This window comes from Neofelis nebulosa, chromosome 7 (genome assembly GCF_028018385.1).
Source record: "Neofelis nebulosa isolate mNeoNeb1 chromosome 7, mNeoNeb1.pri, whole genome shotgun sequence".
Taxonomy (NCBI): Eukaryota; Metazoa; Chordata; class Mammalia; order Carnivora; family Felidae; genus Neofelis; species Neofelis nebulosa.
In genome coordinates, this window is record NC_080788.1 from 59,051,645 (window position 1) to 59,071,631 (window position 19,987).

Sequence of the window (19,987 nt, forward strand, 5' to 3'; positions counted from 1 at the left end):
TAAGAGTTCTTGGTACAATTCTTGCAACTTTCCTATAAGCAACCAACCCGGGGTGCTTGGGTGGCTCAGTTGGTTGAGATCTGACTCCTGATTTTGGCTTAGGTCACGATCTAAGTGTTTGTGAGTTTGAGCCCTAGGTTGGGCTCTGCACTGGCAGATGGAGCCTGCTTGGGATCCTCTGTCTTCCTTTCTCTTTACGCCTCCCCTGCTCACTCACTCTCTCTCTCTCTCAAAAATAAATAAAACTTAAAAAAAAAAAAACCAACCCCAAACAAAAGCATCCACCATCCCCATTACAAAAATCAACATACATATACTCTCTTCCCAAATTATGGTATTTTCATATACTTTTTAGAAATAAGATGAACTTTAGCTTATCAGGTGCTTATCCCTTTTATTTACAGGAAATGATACACACAAACTCTAAAAATGCGAAGTTGCAAATCATAGAGCAAGTTCACAGTCCAATTAATCCTTGAGCAGGGATGTAACGTAATTTTTAAAAATCCTCTAAGTTAGATAATCCTTGTTCCTGAAATAAGTTTTCATATAAAGTCAAGTCCGCGTGACTTAAGGACGGTTTTATAGACTTCAGTGATTTCAGAAAGTGCTCTTGTTTCACTGTGGTTGCGTCTAGTCCATTTTCTTGCAGAGCCAGCAAGGCAGCCTATAAGAGACAAACAATAGGAAGTAATTAATGTGCTTCATTTTTTACAATTTATGGCAATACTTCAAAACCTAAGTGTAAAAACCTCAGTCCCACTTCTCAGAATTCCAATACTCATGACCAAATATTAAAAAGTTAAATACGGTGTTTAAAAGTTGTCTCAATAGATCATCATTTCTTCTACATTAAACTCTAGCCTTAAATGGGAAAAAAGAAAATGCAAGTTGTAATAATAATATATACACTATGAGCCCATAAAAATATTTACAGATGAGAGACTATCTCCCTGACCTCAGAGTAGTTTGTTTTTTTTTTTTAAAGTTTATTTATTTTGAGAGACAGTATGTGCACATGAGTGGGGTAGGGAGAGAGAGGGAGACAGAGAATCCCAAGCAGGCTCCACACTGTCAGTGCAGAGCTGATGCGGGGCTCAAACTCACGAACCACGAGATCATGACCTGAGCCAAAATCAAGAGTCAGATGTTTAACTGATTGAGCCACCCAGGTACCCCAGAGTAGGAGTTTTTAAATAGGACACAGCACTGATCATAAAGGAAAAGGTCAAACACATACTCTATAACATAGCAATTCTCTCTATAAGTATATACAGACACATACACAAGATTGTTCATAGCAGCACAATTTATAAAAAAAAAGTCGTAACCCAAACATTCAAAAGAATGAACACACTATATTCATAAACCATAAAGTGATGGGCATGCACAAACTACTGTTATGCACAAAATCACAGATGAATTTCACAAACATAATCCTGAGTTAAAGAAGCAGACATAAAAGTGTACAGTATGGTCCTATTTTTACAAAGTTCAAAAATATGCAGACTAATCTCCAGTGCTGGAAGTCAGAAGAGTACTTCCCTTTTGGGAGAGAGATTGAGAAAGCCCCAAGCGAAGCTTCTGGGGTATTGATAATGTTCTCTTTCTTGGTAGTTACACAGTGTGTTCATTTTATGTTAATTCAGTGAACCATATCCTTATGGTCTGTGCATTTTCCTGAACAGTATATTTAATAAAAGGTTATGGAAAAGGAAACACCTACGATGGCTTCTTTTGCTCTCAAAATAAAGTCTAAATCCCTTAAAGTGGCTTACAAGGACCTGTGTGATCTGGCCATTGTCCATCTCCTCAATAAAGGCATGTTATCTCTTACTCCAGTCGTCCGCACATTTTCTCCCCTCCCTTAGCCTGGTCAATGGTCTCACCATCCTTCCAATCTCAGTTTACACAAGAGAGCCTTCTCTGATGCCCCCAAGTCTGGTTCAGTCCCACAGCACCCTGAATTTCCTGATTCACCACATATTTTCAGTTGCCAACTGAGTACTACAATTTGCCTCTCTGCAACTTGCCATGCACCTGTAAGCTCTGGAAGGGAAGGGCAGTGGCCACATCTGTTTCACCTTCCACAGTGCCCACCACATAGCAGTCTTTCAGTAAATGCTACCAAGTGAATGAAGATCTGAATAAATGAAGAAATGTTCTCAACCATATGTTCCTTCACTAATTAACTTACTTCTTTGCAAAGGTTTCCAAGATCAGCACCAGAGAAAAAACAGGTTTCTGCTGCTAGGTTTTCTAAGGAAACATCGGGTCCCATTGGCATGTTTTTGGTATAGACTTTCAAAATAGAAAGCCTGCCCTGGAACAAAATTAAAAGTAATATGTTTATAATCTTATAACATTTATGTGTGACACAAAGCTAGATTAAAATATTTCAAGGGAGTGTTTCCTGTCATACTACAGAGAAAGTGTTATGTATACTTTAATGATTAAACAATAAGAAAGAATCACTTCTGAAGAGTTAAGAAAGAGTACCTCATCAATGGCTCATATGACAGTGGTAAAAATAATGACATGAAAAATTTCTAATACTTTTATAATCATTTTTAAAATAGCTGATTGTAGATATATTTCTTTAAGAGACATGATGAATCCCCTCTTTTGGGTACAAATAGTGTTATCAGACATGGATTAAGAAGGAAACACATGACTTATCCAGACATAATTTAAAAATAAACAGACATTTAAATATTTATTTATTTATTTATTTATTTATTTATTTATTTATTTTTTTAGGAAGGGAGGAAAAAATTCATTCTTTGTCATTAGTCTCTCCCTATCGGTGGCTGTGGATGTTAAGGGCAAAAGATTTACTGATTCTTTGACTATGGATACATTGTGTAATCACTCTAACAGCAGATTTTCCCACTGTAAAATAAGGATACAGATACAAATATTCTCCAGACATTTTAGGATTCCTCCATTCTAGTTGTAAAATAATGTTGAGTATACCTAATAAGCTCGATATTTTGAGTCTGCCACAATAATGAAATAAGGCAACTACTTTTAACTTTTAGGCTTATGTTTCTCTGAAAATATGCCCAGAGTATCCAGCAAAAGCAGATCAAAATTATGACTTTATGAAGGGCCACCAGGCGAGGAAGAATGCAGAGCCCAGTGTAAGACACACACCAGGTACACATATATCCAGTTTGGGATTCAATGCTGCCAGGCTCCTTACAGCTCCAACACTGATGTATTAAGAATCCTAACATAGGGGCGCCTGGGTGGCGCAGTCGGTTAAGCGTCCGACTTCAGCTCAGGTCATGATCTCGCCCTCCGTGAGTTCGAGCCCCGCGTCAGGCTCTGGGCTGATGGCTCGGAGCCTGGAGCCTGTTTCTGATTCTGTGTCTCCCTCTCTCTCTGCCCCTCCCCCGTTCATGTTGAAAAAAAAAAAAAAAAAAAAAGAATCCTAACATAGAGTAAAACATGTACAGTTACCTCTTCATCTGGAGGTGGAATATAAATAATCTTATCTAATCTTCCAGGTCGTAATAAGGCATCATCTAATACATCAGGTCTATTTGTTGCAGCAACAATCATGACATTTCTATTAAAAACTTCTTGCAACTCTAACTGAGGGAAAATACACAACACAAAAGTAATGTCAGTAAGTTGTTCATTATTACATTTTTAAGAAATATAGATAAGAAGGGTCCATTTATTTTTAAATAAGCATATCCTTTTCTTGGGACGGGAACGCTTATACCCCCTTCTTGATCTCAAGGTATGCAAATACAAATTATTAACCAAAGAACTACTTTCTGTGTGTGGTGAAAGAACTGGCCAAATCTGGGGGACATCTCTCCATGTGAGAACCAATGGAAAGCCTACACCACAGCAGAGAACACCTACTGAATGTACCTGAGCCCCAGTGAATGGTAGATGACTTGAAAAGACAAAGCATATGACTAACAGGTAGAGATGTATGGCTATGAAACACCCTGGCTCTAATGTCCTGGAAGATGGAGATTTACTTTACTTTTTATTTATTTTTCTTTCCAGAGGCAGAAATATGACAACATAAGCCGCAGATGGGTAAATCCTAGATGAAGGTAAGAAATACCGAAAAGCAGTCAGGGCAAGGCCTTGCATTCAAATTGAATGCTAAGCATTCAAAATTGTTTGTTGAGAGTTCAAAAAGTCCAGGACCTGATGGCTTCAAAGGGGAATTCTACCAAACATTTAAAGAAGAGTTAATACCTGTTCTTCTCAAACTATTCCATAAAATAGAAGAAGAAGGAAAACTTCCAAATTCATTCTTTGAGGCCAGCATTACCCTGATACCAAAACCAGATAAAGATACCACAATAAAAGAGAACTAAAGGCCAGTATCTCTGATGTACATGAATGCAAAAATCCTCAACAAAATATTAGCAAACTGAATCCAACAATATATTAAAAAAAATCATTCACTACGATCAAGTGGGATTTATTCCTGGGATGCAAGGGTGGTTCAATATTCTCAGATCAATCAATGTGATACATCAATAGAGAAAGGACAAGAACCATATGATCCTCTCAATAGATGCACAAAAAGCAACTGACAAAGTACAACATCCATTCATGATAAAAACCCTCAACAAAATAGGTTTAGAGGGAACACACCCCAACATAATAAAGTCCATATATGAAAAACCCACAGCTAACATCATACTCAGTGATAAAAAAAAAACTGAGAGCTTTCCCCTAAGGTCTCAAGAACAGGACAGAGATGTCCACTCTCAACTACTTTTATTCAACACTGGACTAAAAGTCCTAATCACAGCAATCAGACAACAAAAAGAAACAAAGGCACCAAAAATGGCAAGGAGGAAGTAAAACTTTCACTATTTGCAGATGACATGATACTATATTAAGAAAATCCAAAAGACTCTGCCGAAAGACTGCTAGAACTGATAAATGAATGCAGTAAGGTTGCAGGATACTCAATGTACAGAAATCCATTGCATTTCTATACACTAATAATGAAACAGCAGAAAGAGAAATTTAAAAAACAATCCCATTTACAACTGCACCAAAAATAATAAAATACCGAGGAATTAAACTTAACAAAGGAGGTGAAAGCCCTGTGTACTCTGAAAATTATAAAACACTGATGAAAGAAATTGAAGAATGAAAAGACATCCCATGCTCATGGATTGGAAGAACAAACATTGTTAAAATGTCTATACTACCCAGCAATCTACAGATTTAATGCAATCTCTATCAAAATACCAACAGCACTTGCCATAAAACTAGAACAAGAATGCTAAAATTTGTATGGGACTACAAAAGACCCCAAAGTAACCTTGAAAAAGAAAAACAAAGGTGGAAGCATCATCATCCCAGATTTCAAGTTACACTACAAAGCTGTAGTAATCTAAACAGTATGGTACTGATGGTATTGGCACAAAAATAGACACATAGATCAATAAAACAGAATAGAAAGCCCAGAAACAAATTCACAATTATATGGTGCCTTTGCCTCAACAAAGGAGGCAAGAATATGCAATGGGAAAAAGACAGTCTCTTCAACAAATGGTGTTGGGAAAACTGGACAGCTACATGCAAAAGAATGAAACTGGACTATTTTCTTACACCATACAGAAAAATAAACTCAAAATGAATTAAGGACTTAATTGTGAGACCTGAAACCATAAAAATCCTTAAAGAGCACAGGCAGTAATTTCTCTGCATCAGCCGTAACGACATTTTTCTTGTCTCCTGAGGCAAGGGAAACAAGCTTTCAGAGACAAAGCACAAGTGGGGAAGAAGCAGAGGGAGAAGGAGACACAGAATCTGAAGCAGGCTCTAGGCTCTGAGCTGTCAGCACAGAGCCCGACACTGGGCTGGAACCCACAAACCATGAGATCACAACCTGAGCCAACATTGGACACTTGGGGTGCCTGGGTGGCTCAGTCGATTGAGCGTCCGACTTCGGCTCAGGTCATGATCTCATGGTCCGTGAGTTCGAGCCCTGCGCAGAGCTCTGTGCTGACAGCTCAGAGCCTGGAGCCTGCTTCAGATTCTGTGTCTCCCTCTCTCTGCCCCTCCCCCACTCGTGTGCGCGTGCTCTCTCTCTCTCTCTCTCAAAAATTAATAACCTTAACAAAAATTAAAAAAAAAAAAGTTGGACACTTAACCTACTGAGCCACCCAGGCACCCCTACTGTAGCATCATACAATAGCCAAATTACAGAAGCTGCCCAAGTATCCACTGACAGATGAATGGATAAAGATATGGTATATATACAATGGAATATTATTCAGCCATAAAAAAGAATGAAGTCCTGCCATTTGCAACAACATGAATACTCTAGAGAGTATAATGCTAAGTGAAATAAGCCAGAGAAAGACAAATACCATATGATCTCACTCATGCATGGAATTTAAGAAACAAAACAAATGGACACAGGTAAAAAAAAAAAAAGAGAGAAACAAACCAAAAAACAGACTCTTAACTATAGAAAACAGAGGGGAGGGGAGGAGGCAGGGTGGGTGGTAAAATAGGTGATGGGGATTAAAGAGTAATCGTGATGAGCACTGAGTAATACATGGAATTGTTGAATCACCAAATTGTATACCTGAAACTAGTATAACACTATATGTTAACTACACTGGAATTAAAACATTTTTTTCTTTTTAATTGAACTGAATAATCAGAGTAGTTCACCATTAATGTGATCTCTCAAAGTAGTGAATTCCCTGTATCTGCAAAATTTTAGCAGAGGTGAGTGAACACCTGTCAGATGCTGTAGAAGGAATTCCTGTGTTACAAGAAAATTTGATTAGAAAATCTCATGGGTCCCTTCAGATTCTAGTGTCATATATTTCTCAAGAGCTATAAGACTCTTCCGTGGAATGATTTTTCACCTGGGAAACAAGTAAAAACAAGGAAAGAATAAAAGAAAACGGATCTGTTGGGTAATTTAAGGGTATCAAACTCTATCTAGGAAGAGACTCAGAAAGGGAAGAAGGGGCTTCTGAAGGTCATTTTAATTTCATTATAAGCAGGGAAACCCATTCCTCAAGAAAATCGGAAGTTGTGAATTACTAAGATCATTGGTAATAACAATGTTTTGTTTTGTTTCATATAAAAACTTTTAGAAAGGGATGAACACTGGTTCTTCAGGATATAAAAATAAGAATAAACCCCTTTTCTATGCAATATGTAACGTTAGGTTTCTAAATCTCAGGAAAAATAAAATTCACATCCATATATATTTAAGATAACTTATAAAATTTACCTCATCTTTTCTAGCCAAATCACAATTTTTAGCAGCTCTGTAAACATCCAGCCAAACTGAAATTACATAATTCCTTTTATGAGATGAATCCACATAGGGAAAGCTAGTGTATATGCACTGTATTTAATATTGGCCTGGGTTTTGTATATTCTGGCTAATAAATACCTCTTCGTTTTTTCTCAGCTCCTTGTATTTACCCTGTTGATCTGATTTACTTCCTCTTCTCTCTGTAGTCTTCAGTCCTACACCATCTAATTCATTCAGGAGAACAGAAAGAACACGCTCTTGAACATTACATTCTGTTTTGCTGATGGATCGAGAGCCCAAGATTGAATCAATTTCATCCAAAAACACAATTGCTGGAGTATTTGCTCTTGCTTGTCGAAATACCTTTTGTTGGGAAAATAAAATTATTGAAAAGCTATACATTACTCAGTATTCAAGTGAGTATATGCTTTATGTATTACTACTTATAATTTTTAAAATGTAAAAAGAAGAGAAAGATGCTACATGTTTAAGAATTGGGGAATGAATAAATAGAACAAGAAAGAATGGAGTATTATGTACAGGTTAAAAATCACATTTTCAAAACATTTAATACTATGGAGTTTTAAAAATGATGATTTTAAAAAATCATGATAAAGATATAATCTGCCCTCAAGTTTAAAACAAAAGCAAAAAAATAAAGGAAATTCACCAAAACGTTAACAGTAGGTAGAGATTACAAAGGATTTCTTACCTAACACTTTCCTATATTTCCTAAATTTTCTATAAACAAATATACATAACTTTTCTAGTTGAAAAAAAGGCCAGTAATATTTTTAATAACTAAGGTTTATCCTTAGGGCATATCATGAAAATTCAAAAAGACACTTAACTATATGGGAGAAAATAAACAAACAAACCTGAGACAAGACTTTTTCTGAATCTCCAACAAAAGGAGAAAAGAGATCAGCTCCACTCACTGAAACAAAAGAGCAATGACAGCTTGTGGCCAGGGCCCTCACCAGGGTGGTTTTAGCACATCCAGGGGGACCATACAGGAGAACTCCCTTTGGCTGTGTCAGGCCCATCCTGACAAATTCCCGAGGGAATTTTAGAGGCCACTCAATACTCTGTAAGTACACAAAAAGAGACAATTGTTTTAGTATAATGATAAAACATCATATGATCCAGTAAATTCAAGTGTTCACTCAACAATTCTCAGGTACCTGTTATGAGCTGGAAATGCAGTCTACTCTCCACATAGCAACCAGTGATCTTATAACCTAAGTCAGGTCACATCATTTCCTGCTTCAAATCCTACAGTGACTTCCCATCAGAATTAGAATAAAAGCCACATCTGAACTCCTTCCTACCACTCCTTCCTATTACAAGGCCTCATGCAGCCTGTTTCCCAAACACCACAGTTTGTTCCCATCTCAGGGCCTTTGTTTGCTATTCTTTCTCTGCCTGAACACTCCTTCAAAATCTGTGTGACTATCCCTCATCATTCAGTCTCAGCTCAAATGTCATTTCCTTGGAGAGGTCTTCCCTAACTACTTTAATTAAAGTAGACCCCACCCCCATCCCCGCCCGCCAATCTATTCTACTGCCCATCTTTTACTTTGGGAGCACTTACTCATTCACTATCTGAAATTATTATTTTTCCATGTTGGGTTTGTCATTCTGCTCTGCTAGAATGTAAATAAAGTTTACCACTTAAATTCCCATACCTAGAATGACACCTTCACAAAGTAAACATTCTACAAATGTTAACTAAATAGTAAACAAGTCCCCATTACCTCTGAGTATGTGGTTTTATTGTCATCATACTTTTATAGATGCAGAAGCTCAGACTTACAACAGTGAAGTAATTCACCCAGGTCTTATTTCTAGTGAGGCAGCAGAACTAAGGCTGTCCCCCTCCCCCACCCCCCCACCAGGCAATGTAAATCAGGAAGTGCAAACTCTTAACTACTGATGTATTGTCTTTCTATTAAAAAAGGATAAGATCCCGGTAGCAAGGGAACTCAGATTTTAGCTGGGGAGGCAGGCTTGTAAACTAACAATGAGGCCAGAAAAGGGCATTCCACCGGAAGGAACAATACACACAGAGACACTTGAAACTCTTATTCATCCCAACAGTAAGTAGTAACAGAAAGGAGAATAGGGGAAGCAAGGAGTAATGGAATGAAAGTGGAAGTAGGAGTCAGATTGTGTTAAGCCTTGAAAGTTTTAGTCAGCACTGAGGAAGCAGGATGGAGAATGGACTGGAAAGAAATAAACAGAAGCAGGGCGACCAGTTAGAAGTCTCTTGCAATAATTCTGACTACAAAAATAGTAAGGCTGGATGTGTCACAGGCACTGGAAGGGATAGATTTGAAACATAAAATTAACTCTTTTATGCAGGGACCATGTTTCTCTCTCTCTCTCTTTTTTTTTTTTTTCTTTAATGTTTTTATTTATTTCTGAGAGAGGAAGGAGACAGAATGTGAGCTGGGGAGGCGTAGAGAGAGAGAGAGGGAGGCACAGAACCTGAGGAGGCTCCAGGCTCCAGGCTCCACGCTGTCAGCCCAGAGCCCAATGAGGGGCTTGAACTTGCGAATCCTGAGATCATGATCTGAGCCTGAAGTCAGGTGCTTAACTGACTGAGCCACTCAGGCGCCCCTGCAGGGACTATGTTCTAAATCCAAAGGGGAACTTACGTGCACGTATGGCACGACCCCTGCATTTAGAAGACAGGTTTCTGACTTAGGAGATGGGTTGCTGGCTTTATTCACAGAGGTAGAGAATCCAGGTGTGGAGGGTGGGTTGATTAGCTCAGCTATGGATGTCCTGAGTTTGAGATTCCTGGAAGTTACCTGGTAGGCAGACAGCTAAGTAGCTCTGATGATCGAAAGAACTATCTGTGTTGGATATAAAGATTTTTGAGTTAACAGTTTTCAGGGGACAGCTAAAGCCCTGGATATTGAGATCATGGACTCACAGAATGCAAAAAGAGGATTCCTAGGAGCTTGGAGTACTAACACTTATGGCAACATTAAGGAATGGAATGTTCAGAAAGGCAAGAAAGCTTAACATCTCAAAGCTAAAGAAATAGTGTTCGCAACAGGAAGTGTGGCTGATCTCTCACGCACTTTGTGAAGATTAAATGAGACAATGCATGTAAAAAATTAGGGAATGTTATAAATGCACTGATCCACGGACACAAGGATTCTAGGGTTCACTGTAGACATAGCTTCTAGTTATGATGAATAAATTGTAGTGACACTTATACATCAGTCTTTTGTATGGGGTTAGAGAAATCTAGTTCCTTATGGCAGGATCACCTGAAGGTAAATGAACAAAATTAATTTCTGAAACTGCAGTGCCAGTGAGAGGATCTGGAGAGTTGTGCTCCTTAGCATCCACTGTGAGAACCGTAGCCACCCAGGCCATACTGTGTATTATAACTTTGTGCTTTTATCAGTCCCAGGGCAAACTCGGGCCTGTAAACTAAAAATCTGTGTTTGTACCACCCACAAACTAAGAACCACTCTTACATTTTTAAATGCTTGAAAAGAAAATCAGAAGAATATTTTGTGACGTGTGACAATTATGATTTCAGTGTCCATAAATAAAGTTCCATCAGAATGCAAGTAGTGATTACATATTGTCTTTGGCTGCTCTCATGCCATGAATACCGAGTTGAGTGGTTGCAATAAAGACTGTATGGCCCACCAAACCTAAAATGTTTACTCTCTGGCCCTCTACAGAAAAAGTCTGCTCACTCCACTCTAGATTATACAGTCTTTAAAGAAAACAACAAACAAGAGAAGGGTGAGGTAGGAAAATATGATGAATGGTATCTGACACCTATAGAAGCCCAGTTAAACAAGGACTGAGAAGTAACCCTTGGATTCAGATGTTCGGATGGCATTAGTTTCAGCAAGTGCAGTTTGTCTTCATCACAAAAGTGTTAAACTCCACCATTCTACTGGCGCAAGCAAACTCTCTCAATCACCTGTTTTAACTTCAGTTTTACATCTTCGAGGCCACCAATCTGCTCCCAGCCAACAGGCTTGATGTCCATCAGTCCAATGACACTTCGAAAGGATGAGGGTTGAATCTTTTTAAAAGCTTCAAGGAAGTCTGCTTCATCGATAGTCGGGTTGTCCTGGTTCTGAAGAAATATGCCCCAAAAAGCAAAATCAGACCAAAAATTACAGGGCCTTTTTGTGATACAGGAGCACAATTTCTTCTTTTTTTTTTTTTTAAACCTTCTTTTGATTTATAAATCTATTTTGCTATCATTATAAAGAATCCTACACACACAATACAAAAAAAATGAACAGTCTCCTCTCCTCTCCCAGCTCTCCCCACTACATCTCTAGAGGAAGTCAACCACTTTCTGTGTATGCCACTAGTATGTTTTATGACGGTAAGGACACATACATCTTTTCAAACAGATATATAAATGGGACCCCACTGTACAAATTAACCTGCACTTTTGTGCCACTTATGTTAGAAATCTTTTCTATCAATTAATATAGTTCAACCTCACTCTTTCTGACACCATTGTATGAGTGTACCATAATTCAACTGCATCTTTCTGTTGAATGTTAGGTTGTTTCCAGTATTTTGTTATTAAAAACAAAGCTACAGCTGAAAGTGCTTGTGCACATGTTCAAGTATTTTATATAATTTCCTCCAAGTAGAATTACTGGATTTAAGAGTATGCACATTTATGATTTTGACAGGTATTATCACACTGCTCTCAAAGCTGTCCAATAATATAAAGCTGTTCTTCCCATACCTCTCCAGCACTGTAGATCACCAAACTTTTAAATTTCTGCCAATGTGATAGAGGAAATCGTAACCACTATTGCGTTCATTAAATTTCTTCAATCAAGAGTGAGGTAGAGGGAATGATGGAATTAGAAAGTTAGCTATTTTGCAACCATTTAAAGTAAAGGCTGTTGGGGCAAGAATCATCTATGGGTACAAAAAAGGGGAGGGAAGTATGCCAAGGAGCACGATCTCAAAGAGTCTCTTCACAGATTTATTAGTTACAAAGGGAAACACACCACTATACAGTGGAGAAACTGGACAAAACTTGGACTGGCTAATCACCTCAATCACCGATGAGAGACAACACCAACGAGGGGCACGCAGACATCCTGTGCCTTCATGTGTATTACCCTAAGGACACACTATCACTTATGGAGTATTCCAAATGGGCATGCATAACCTGAACCTCACTATGAACAAATATTAGACAAACCCAAATTGAAAAACATTTTATAAAATCACTGACCTAAAATGTCAATGTAAAATGTGTCATTTAAAAAAGCTAAGGGAGTACTGGAGATTAAAAGAAACTAAAAACTAAATGCAATATATTAACCTGAACAAGATCCTGTACTGGAGGGGAAAAAATGCTAAGATGATTGAAACAACTACCAAAATAAGAATATGGGCTGTAGATTTGATAACGTTTTGTATCCGTGTTAAATTTCATGAATATAATGATTATACATAATCATATTGTGGTCACGTATAAAGACATACTTGTTCTTAGGAAATAGATAACTAATGGGATATGATGCATGCAACCCAGCCTCAATTGATTCAGAAAAAATAAGTAATATGTATACACATGTACAATTAGAGACAGAGAAGGAGAGAGAGAATGATAAAGCTAATTTGGCAAAATGTTAAAAATTGGTGAATTTGGATGGAGGGTTTAGCAGGAGTTCTCTATTTTGCAACTTTCCTTAAAGTTTTTAATTATTTCAAAATAAAAAGTTAAAAAATAACTGAAAGAGACTAATTTTTAAAGAAAGTAAAGTTGAGGATTTTTCACGTTTATTGGCTGCTTGTAATCCTTTTACTGTCTCCTACCTGTTCATATTTTATTATCCATTTTCTCTTAGATTGTTGGTCTTATTGATCTGTGAGAATTCTTTCTATATCAAGGTAATTGGTCTTTTTGTCATAGGCCAAAGTATTTTTTCCCAGTCTGTCTTTTGTCTTGTCTTTGTTTATATATTGTTTTGCCATCCCCAAATCGTCAAATTAGTAAACCATTTCCTTTTTGGCATTAGGTTTTATGTTATGCTTAGAAAGTCCACCTTCACTTTAAGATTACATTGTGGAGAATCTTTCTTGCAATTTCCTTGATCATTCTAGTGAAACAGATTTTTTGTTACAGTTAAAAACTGCTTATATTTATAATATCTATTTGTAATATCTGTACTATATTTAAGATTTACCCTCATATCAAATTCTGAACACTTAGTTGTCAAAAAATTCCCATTTTCTTTCTTTTTAAAAAATTTTTTTTAACATTTATTTATTTCTGAGACAGAGAGAGACAGAGCATGAATGGGGGAGGCTCAGAGAGAGAAGGAGACCCAGAATCTGAAACAGGCTCCAGGCTCTGAGCTGTCAGCACAGAGCCCGACGCGGGGCTCGAACCCAAGGACCGTGAGATCATGACCTGAGCTGAAGTCGGAGGCTTAACCGACTGAGCCACCCAGGCGCCCCAAAAATTCCCATTTTCAACAAGAAACTATTCTATCCCATTTATATAAGATTATATAAGTACATACATATATAGAAAGAGAGAGAGAGAGAAAGCTATTCTGAACAATGTTCCTAAAAATTAGAATCTCTGGGAGGTGAGATTTCATGCAATTTTTACTTTCTTTATAATATTTTTATTTTGTTTAATTTCTCACAAAGAAAACTATTAAATAATTTTTTTAATAGTTTTTTTTCCTAATTGGCTAGGAGTATTAGATATTGGGTACCTGAATTATTTTTTTAATGTTAATTTATTTTTGAAAGAGAGAAAGACACACAGAACGCAAACAGAGGAAGGGCAAAGAGAGAGGGAGACACAGAATCTGAAACAGGTTCCAGGCTCTGAGCTGTCAGCACAGAGCCCGACACAGGGCTCAAACCCATGAACTGTGAGATCATGACCTAAGCCACCCAGGCACCCCCTAACTAATTTTTAAGTAACACTAACTAAGATCATTTATATGTATATTATCTCACTTGATTCTAATAACCCTTTTAGGCAGATAAAATTCTTTCCCCTGTGTGTGTATATATTAAACTCTATTTCAAACCCTTTAATGGGATTACTTCACAAAAAGCTGAACAAACTTCAATGCATCCCTTGTCTGTCCTGGTATAGATGGAGGCAGCAGGAGCCCCTCAGCTGCCAGAGGGGTAAAGAAGAAAAAGGTGAAGCCAGTACCTTCCCAGATGCCTCTGTCCCTTCTTCCTTTTTGCCTTTCTTCCTTCCACTTCCCCTGGTTGTTTATGAACTCAGCCATCACCTGTGGTAGCTATGCCTGGGAAGGCCCCTCCTGAAGTAGCAGCTGGCTGGTCCACCTAAGCCAGGGTGTTTAAGGTCAAACCTGGAACTTCAAAGCAGAGGGAATCCTAAATGTAAATCTCCCTTCCCAAACCCTGGTGCTCTCATCCTCCCTTCAAAAGGCATATATTCTCACACCTCTATGCATGAGAAGCGTCATTAAGTCTTCAAGCAGTTTTGGTTCTAAACCCAGAAGAAGAGAACTTATAAGTTCACATAACTCCTTCCCACCTTCAGAGTACATGTAAAAATAAATGGAAATGAGGAAGGATGTAAATTATATAGGTAAAAAGGTTTCCCAAACCTTGGAAGATAAATCATCCTTTTATAATTTAAACAAACTAAAAACTGGTTTTTAAAAATTACAAGATTAAAGGCAATTTTAATGTTATAATAGTTACAATAGAGATCGAAAACTTTGTCCTAGAATCCTCAGGGTGCTGAAATTAATTTTTTTCTGAAGGGGTTTAGGGATTAATGACTACTTATTACATACAAAGTGAAGAGATTTTTCAATCCATAGTGTTGAAAACTATTATATTTAAAGCTAACATCTTAAATATTTTAAAGAAAAGTAGTCATGAATTAAGGATTTCAATGTCAAAGACAAGTTTAGAGAAAAATTTCAGGTGCCCAATCTTCTCCTGGGTTAGAAAAGTTTACTTTCAAAAAAAAAGAAAAGAAAAGTTTATTTTCCCTACAAAATATTTATTAATAAGGAAAAAAACAGATGGAATGGGAACACAGTATTTCTGTGACCCTTCTGCCAAAAATGCAAAAACTGAATCCAATCATGAGGAAACATCAGTGAAACCCAAATCAAGGAATACTCTATAGAAAAAATAACCTGTAGTCTTAATAAGTTAGCCATAAAAGACTAAAAATGGTTCTAGGTTAAAGAATATTAAGAAATCAGGATAACTAAATGCAATGTGTAATCTTGGATTACTATTTTTTTTCCTTTTTAAATTTCTGCTAGAAAGGAAATTAATAGGATAGAGTCAAATTTGGATAAGGTCTACAGAGATTATACAAAAGTATCATGTCAGTGTTAATTTCCTCATGTTGATAATTATACTGTGGTTCAAGTCTTTGTTTTTAGAAAATATATACTTAAGATTTTAAGGTTAAAGGGACATCATGGCTGCAGTACATTCTCAAATGTTTCACACACACACTAGACATATATATATCATATATATGACATATATATGAAGAGAAATATATATGTACGTACATACATATAAAAACACAGAAGAGAGAAGGATAAAGCAAAACTGGAAAAATGCTACATTTGGAGAATCCAGGTAAAGCACATACAGAAATTGTTTGTACTGTTTTTGCAACTTTTCTCTAAGTCTGAAATTGCTTCAAAATAAATAAAACCAAAAATTAAAAATAAATACATTTGATTCTTCTGGGGGCCACGCTATCTTTTCCCTAGCTGCTCTGGGCTTCTGCACTAGGCGGTTCCTTTGGCAATGAGGGAAAATGTCCTGGTAGACCTGGAAGACTCAGCCCTCTATCCCCACCTTCAGTCTTATGCTATTCCCATGGAGCAGAGATGTAGAAATACAGGTAAGAAATAACTGTGGAAGGTATCAAAAGTTCCAAAAAAATGTACTTACCACTTGTTTAATCCCAAATTAATTTGCTATATTAATGAAAAGGCCAACATACACAGTCATAAATCAGTGCTTCCTACCTTCTTACTATGAAGGAGAGCGTGCAGGGCAGCTTCTCTACAAAGTGCAGTCAAGTCCGCACCAACGTAACCAACTGTCATTTCTGCAAGGAGGCTCAAATCGACTTGACTGGAGATGGGCATCTTTGCGGTAATCACCTGGAGTATCGCCTTTCTTTGTTTAAGTGTGGGAGTCCCAATGACAACCTATATGCAAAGCAAAAAAAGAGAAATTAAAGCTTACACAGCTTAAAACATTGTATAATATTTATATCCTCTCGAAGGTGTATACTTACTGAGCAAATTTGGAACTACAACTATGTACTCTTAAGGATGCCATAGATTCTGAATATATTAAAATCCTAATTTTCCAGAGGAGTAACACTGGCTGGATAGTTGCACAATGAAAATTACATACAGATCTTCCTCACCTTAAGATGGGGTTACATCCTAATAAATGCATCGTAAGTTGGAATTAAAGTAAGTGGATAATGCATTTAATATACCTAACGTACTGAACATCACAGCTTAGCCTAGCCTACTTAAATATGCTCAGAGCACTTACATTATCAGCCAGTGGTTCGGCGAAATCATCTAGCACAAAACCTATTTTACAATAAAGTTTTGAGTACCTCATACAATTTATTGAATGCTGTATGAAAGTGAAAAACAGAATGTTTGGATGAGTACAAAACGATTGTCAACATGTCAGCTGTTTACCCTCATGATCTCGTGGCTGCCCAGCATCACAAGAGAGCATTTTACAGTATATTGCTAGCCTGGCAAAAGATCAAAATTCAAAATACGTTTCCTACTGAATGACTATGGCATTCACACCACCATAAAATCAGAGGTCCTCTGTATGTCATTTAACAACATTTTGTTATTTTTTACAACTTCCCAAGTTCTACCAGCCAGGGGTGCGACAGTAAACCAGATAGTCTAGGTCCCTGCCCTTATGGATTTTATTCAGGAGACAAGTACTAGATGATGCAAAAAAGAAACAAATGTGCTCAAGTTCTGCACAGATTAAGCTAAAAGTGTGCAATTATCATCTGTCTCTTTAGATTCCTAACACAAAGTTCAAATATCACTTAAATTAACCACTATTCAAACTATTTAATCAGGAATCAATTTGAGACTAAAGCTTGTAAAATAGTTCAGCTTTTGAGTACTCAATCTTTCTAGCAACTCAGGGAGCAATTGTGGGTGATTTCTCACTTGTGGGTCAGGATGCTGGTGTCCTGACAAGGAATGAATAAGTCCAGAAGAATTAATGTCTGCTTTGATTTAGTTCTTCCCCGACTTCTCCCTTTTTATTTCAACACACTCATTTCTTGAAGCTATCCTAATTTTAATTCTCATTCCAAATCCATAAGAGTTGAATACACTTATGGCTGAACTAGTTCCCTAAAAAATTAACATTACTGGTGGTACTCATCTTCAGGACCTGCACAACAAAACTCATCCCTAAAGGCCACCTTGCTTTTCAATTTGACTCGGGAAAAACAGGTCCCCGCTCACAGATCACACAAGGACAGAGAACAGGTTCTCTGCACCACACAAAGCCCCACTCCAGCCTCACCGACTGCCAACCTAAGTGGCAACGCCTAAGGGAAGCCAATCAAGGCCAGAAGAGGCCGAGGTTCCAGGAACAGATGTCTGACTGGCCCTGCCTATTTACCTCTCGGTCAAATCTCCCCGGTCTGCGCAGCGCTGGGTCTAGAGCGTCCGGCCGGTTGGTGGATGCCACGACCACCACCTCGCGGTCCCCACTGATGCCGTCTAGCAGCGTCAACACCTGGGCCACCACGCGGCTCTCGGGGGCTCGGTGTGGGCCGCCCCGCCGGGGACACAGAGCGTCCAACTCGTCCAGGAAGAGGAGGGTGGGTCTGCGGCTGGCCAGCTCCCGCGCGCGCCGGAAGACCTGCCTGACGTTCTCCTCGGTCTCCCCGGGCCGGGCGCCCTGTAGCGCGGGGGCGCTCACTGCCAGCAGCTCCGCGCCCGCTTCCCGGACCACCGACCGCACTAGCTGAGTCTTGCCCACTCCGGGGGGACCCGCCAGGAGCACCCCGCGAGGCACTGCCAGCCCCAGGTCCGCCAAGGTGCGAGGGTAGCGGAGCGGCAGGCTGAGGAGCTCCCGCAGCGAGTCGGCCGCCTCCGAAAGGCCCCCCAAGGACACCTCGGGCCGCGGCTCCGCTTCCGACGGAGGCACCCCGCTGAGACTGATGCGGGTGCGAGGAGTGACTAGCCCGGCCGGATCCGGGCTGGGCGCCCCGCTGACGATGTGCAGCGCGGCTACGGGACCCGGGGCGCCCGGCGGAGCGGTCACCACGTGGCCCCGGGAGACAGGTCGGTTCCTGAGAAGCTCCTGCGCCACCTCCAGCACCGCGGCTGGATTCGAGGCACCGGGCGCGCCCGCCCCCTCCCGCAACACCGGCCACACACTGAGGTGCCGCAGCGACGGGCAGGACACCAGGCGGAGGCTGCTTAAGCGGAGATTCCCCCGGAACACTGAAGCCTCCACGGCCGCCCCGGGGCTCGCGCACTGCGGATCCAATTGCACAAAGCCGTCTGCTCCGTCCCGCCGCAGCCAGGCGATGCAGACGCAGGAGCCGCCGTCAGGCAGAGAGATCTTCACCGCCGAGCCCAAGTGCGCGCCCAAGGCGCGGAGGGCGGCCGGGCCCAAGCGACAGCGCTGAGTGCCCCTGTCCTTAGTGTCTAAGGGTAGCACCTTTAAGAGCGGCTCTTCAGGAAGGGGACCTGAGTCCGGAGCCATTGCCCACAGAGAAACTCAAGCCGAGGAAAGTGGGATAGGAATTCCACCCGGCCTGGGAAAGCGGGAACACCCCGCTCTTCGGCCGGAAACAGGTGACGCGCATGCGTAGTGATGGCCCTCAGTTGCCAGTCCCTGAGCGGAAGCGGAAAGGGCCAATCGGAATTTAGACTGTGCTGTGGCTGTCGGTGTTGTGGTGTTGGATTTGACAAAACTCAGTGGCCCATTCCAGAACTTTAAGGAAAAGGCTTTAGTTATGGGTGTCTGGGAGGCTGCGTAAGCTAGCTTCAGTAGGCCATTAAGCATATATATATACCGGTGACTTAGTCCCCTGCATAGCATGCTCTCCCTGGCTCTCAGAGCCGAGCATCACCACCAGTACTTTTGGGCTATCATCTTAGAGGCTGTATTTTGTGAAAAAACCTCAACTGTCCTGGTGGGCAAAATATTTTGGAGTGCTCTGGTGCTAATATCTAAGGTGACTTAGAGTAGCTGAGAAAAACTTGGCACCTCTGATGAATGTGGATTCTAACGTGTTCTGAAGATCCAGGCATGCCCCTCCTACGGAAAAGCACCAGGATTGCAAAAGAGAAGCACAGGGTAGCATTTTAAATCCCCAGGAGAGAGAAAAGAAGGAAAACCAGGCCATCTAACCTATTTGTGGCACACCAATACATTCTGTTCAGATTCCTTACTCCTGTAGGGAGCAAGGGCAGGCTGGGTAAACTACCACAATGGCACACTGATTATTTTGAATTAAAGCTACTTGGGGCAAGGACACTCAGGCTCTCCTCTGTACCCCTGAAAGCAGGAAATAAACCTCCCATGTGAAAGGTAGTAAGAAGTAGGAACTTAAAAACTGAGAAAGCTGTAGAAATAAACCTTGTTGCTTTTTTACTAATCTACTACCTCAGCCCAAATTCC

The 19,987-nt window shown here is 39.7% G+C and overlaps 1 protein-coding gene across 4 annotated transcripts; it reads right to left on the bottom strand.

Annotated features, from left to right (window-relative positions):
- Positions 1-374: 374 nt before the first annotated feature.
- Positions 375-19,146, bottom strand: AFG2B (AFG2 AAA ATPase homolog B). 4 transcript variants are annotated; one of them, XM_058737853.1, is made up of 8 exons: positions 17,972-19,146; positions 16,309-16,494; positions 11,238-11,396; positions 8,158-8,367; positions 7,450-7,642; positions 3,466-3,596; positions 2,198-2,323; positions 375-667 (listed from the first exon to the last, which is right to left on the bottom strand). In XM_058737853.1, exons 1-8 carry the CDS (start codon positions 19,064-19,066, stop codon positions 500-502), a joined length of 2,268 nt encoding a protein of 755 aa, XP_058593836.1. In that variant the 5' UTR covers positions 19,067-19,146; the 3' UTR covers positions 375-499. The 4 variants fall into 4 exon arrangements, 2 of the variants coding, with proteins under 2 accessions (XP_058593836.1, XP_058593835.1); XM_058737852.1 differs by having other exon boundaries at positions 3,466-3,600; positions 7,418-7,642; XR_009264176.1 differs by lacking the exon at positions 375-667 and having other exon boundaries at positions 2,201-2,323; positions 3,466-3,600.
- Positions 19,147-19,987: the final 841 nt, after the last annotated feature.

Bases quoted from the DNA above. Each gene is read 5' to 3' on its own strand.
- AFG2B (XM_058737852.1), bottom strand. From the start codon at position 19,066: ATGGCTCCGGACTCAGGTCCCCTTCCTGAAGAGCCGCTCTTAAAGGTG. The intron at 11,397-16,308 runs GTAGGAAGCACT...ATATTTCTTCAG, and splicing joins CTCTCCTTCATAGTAAGAAG to AACCAGGACAACCCGACTAT. The intron at 8,368-11,237 runs GTGATTGAGAGA...GTGTACTTACAG, and splicing joins TAAAACTGAAGTTAAAACAG to AGTATTGAGTGGCCTCTAAA.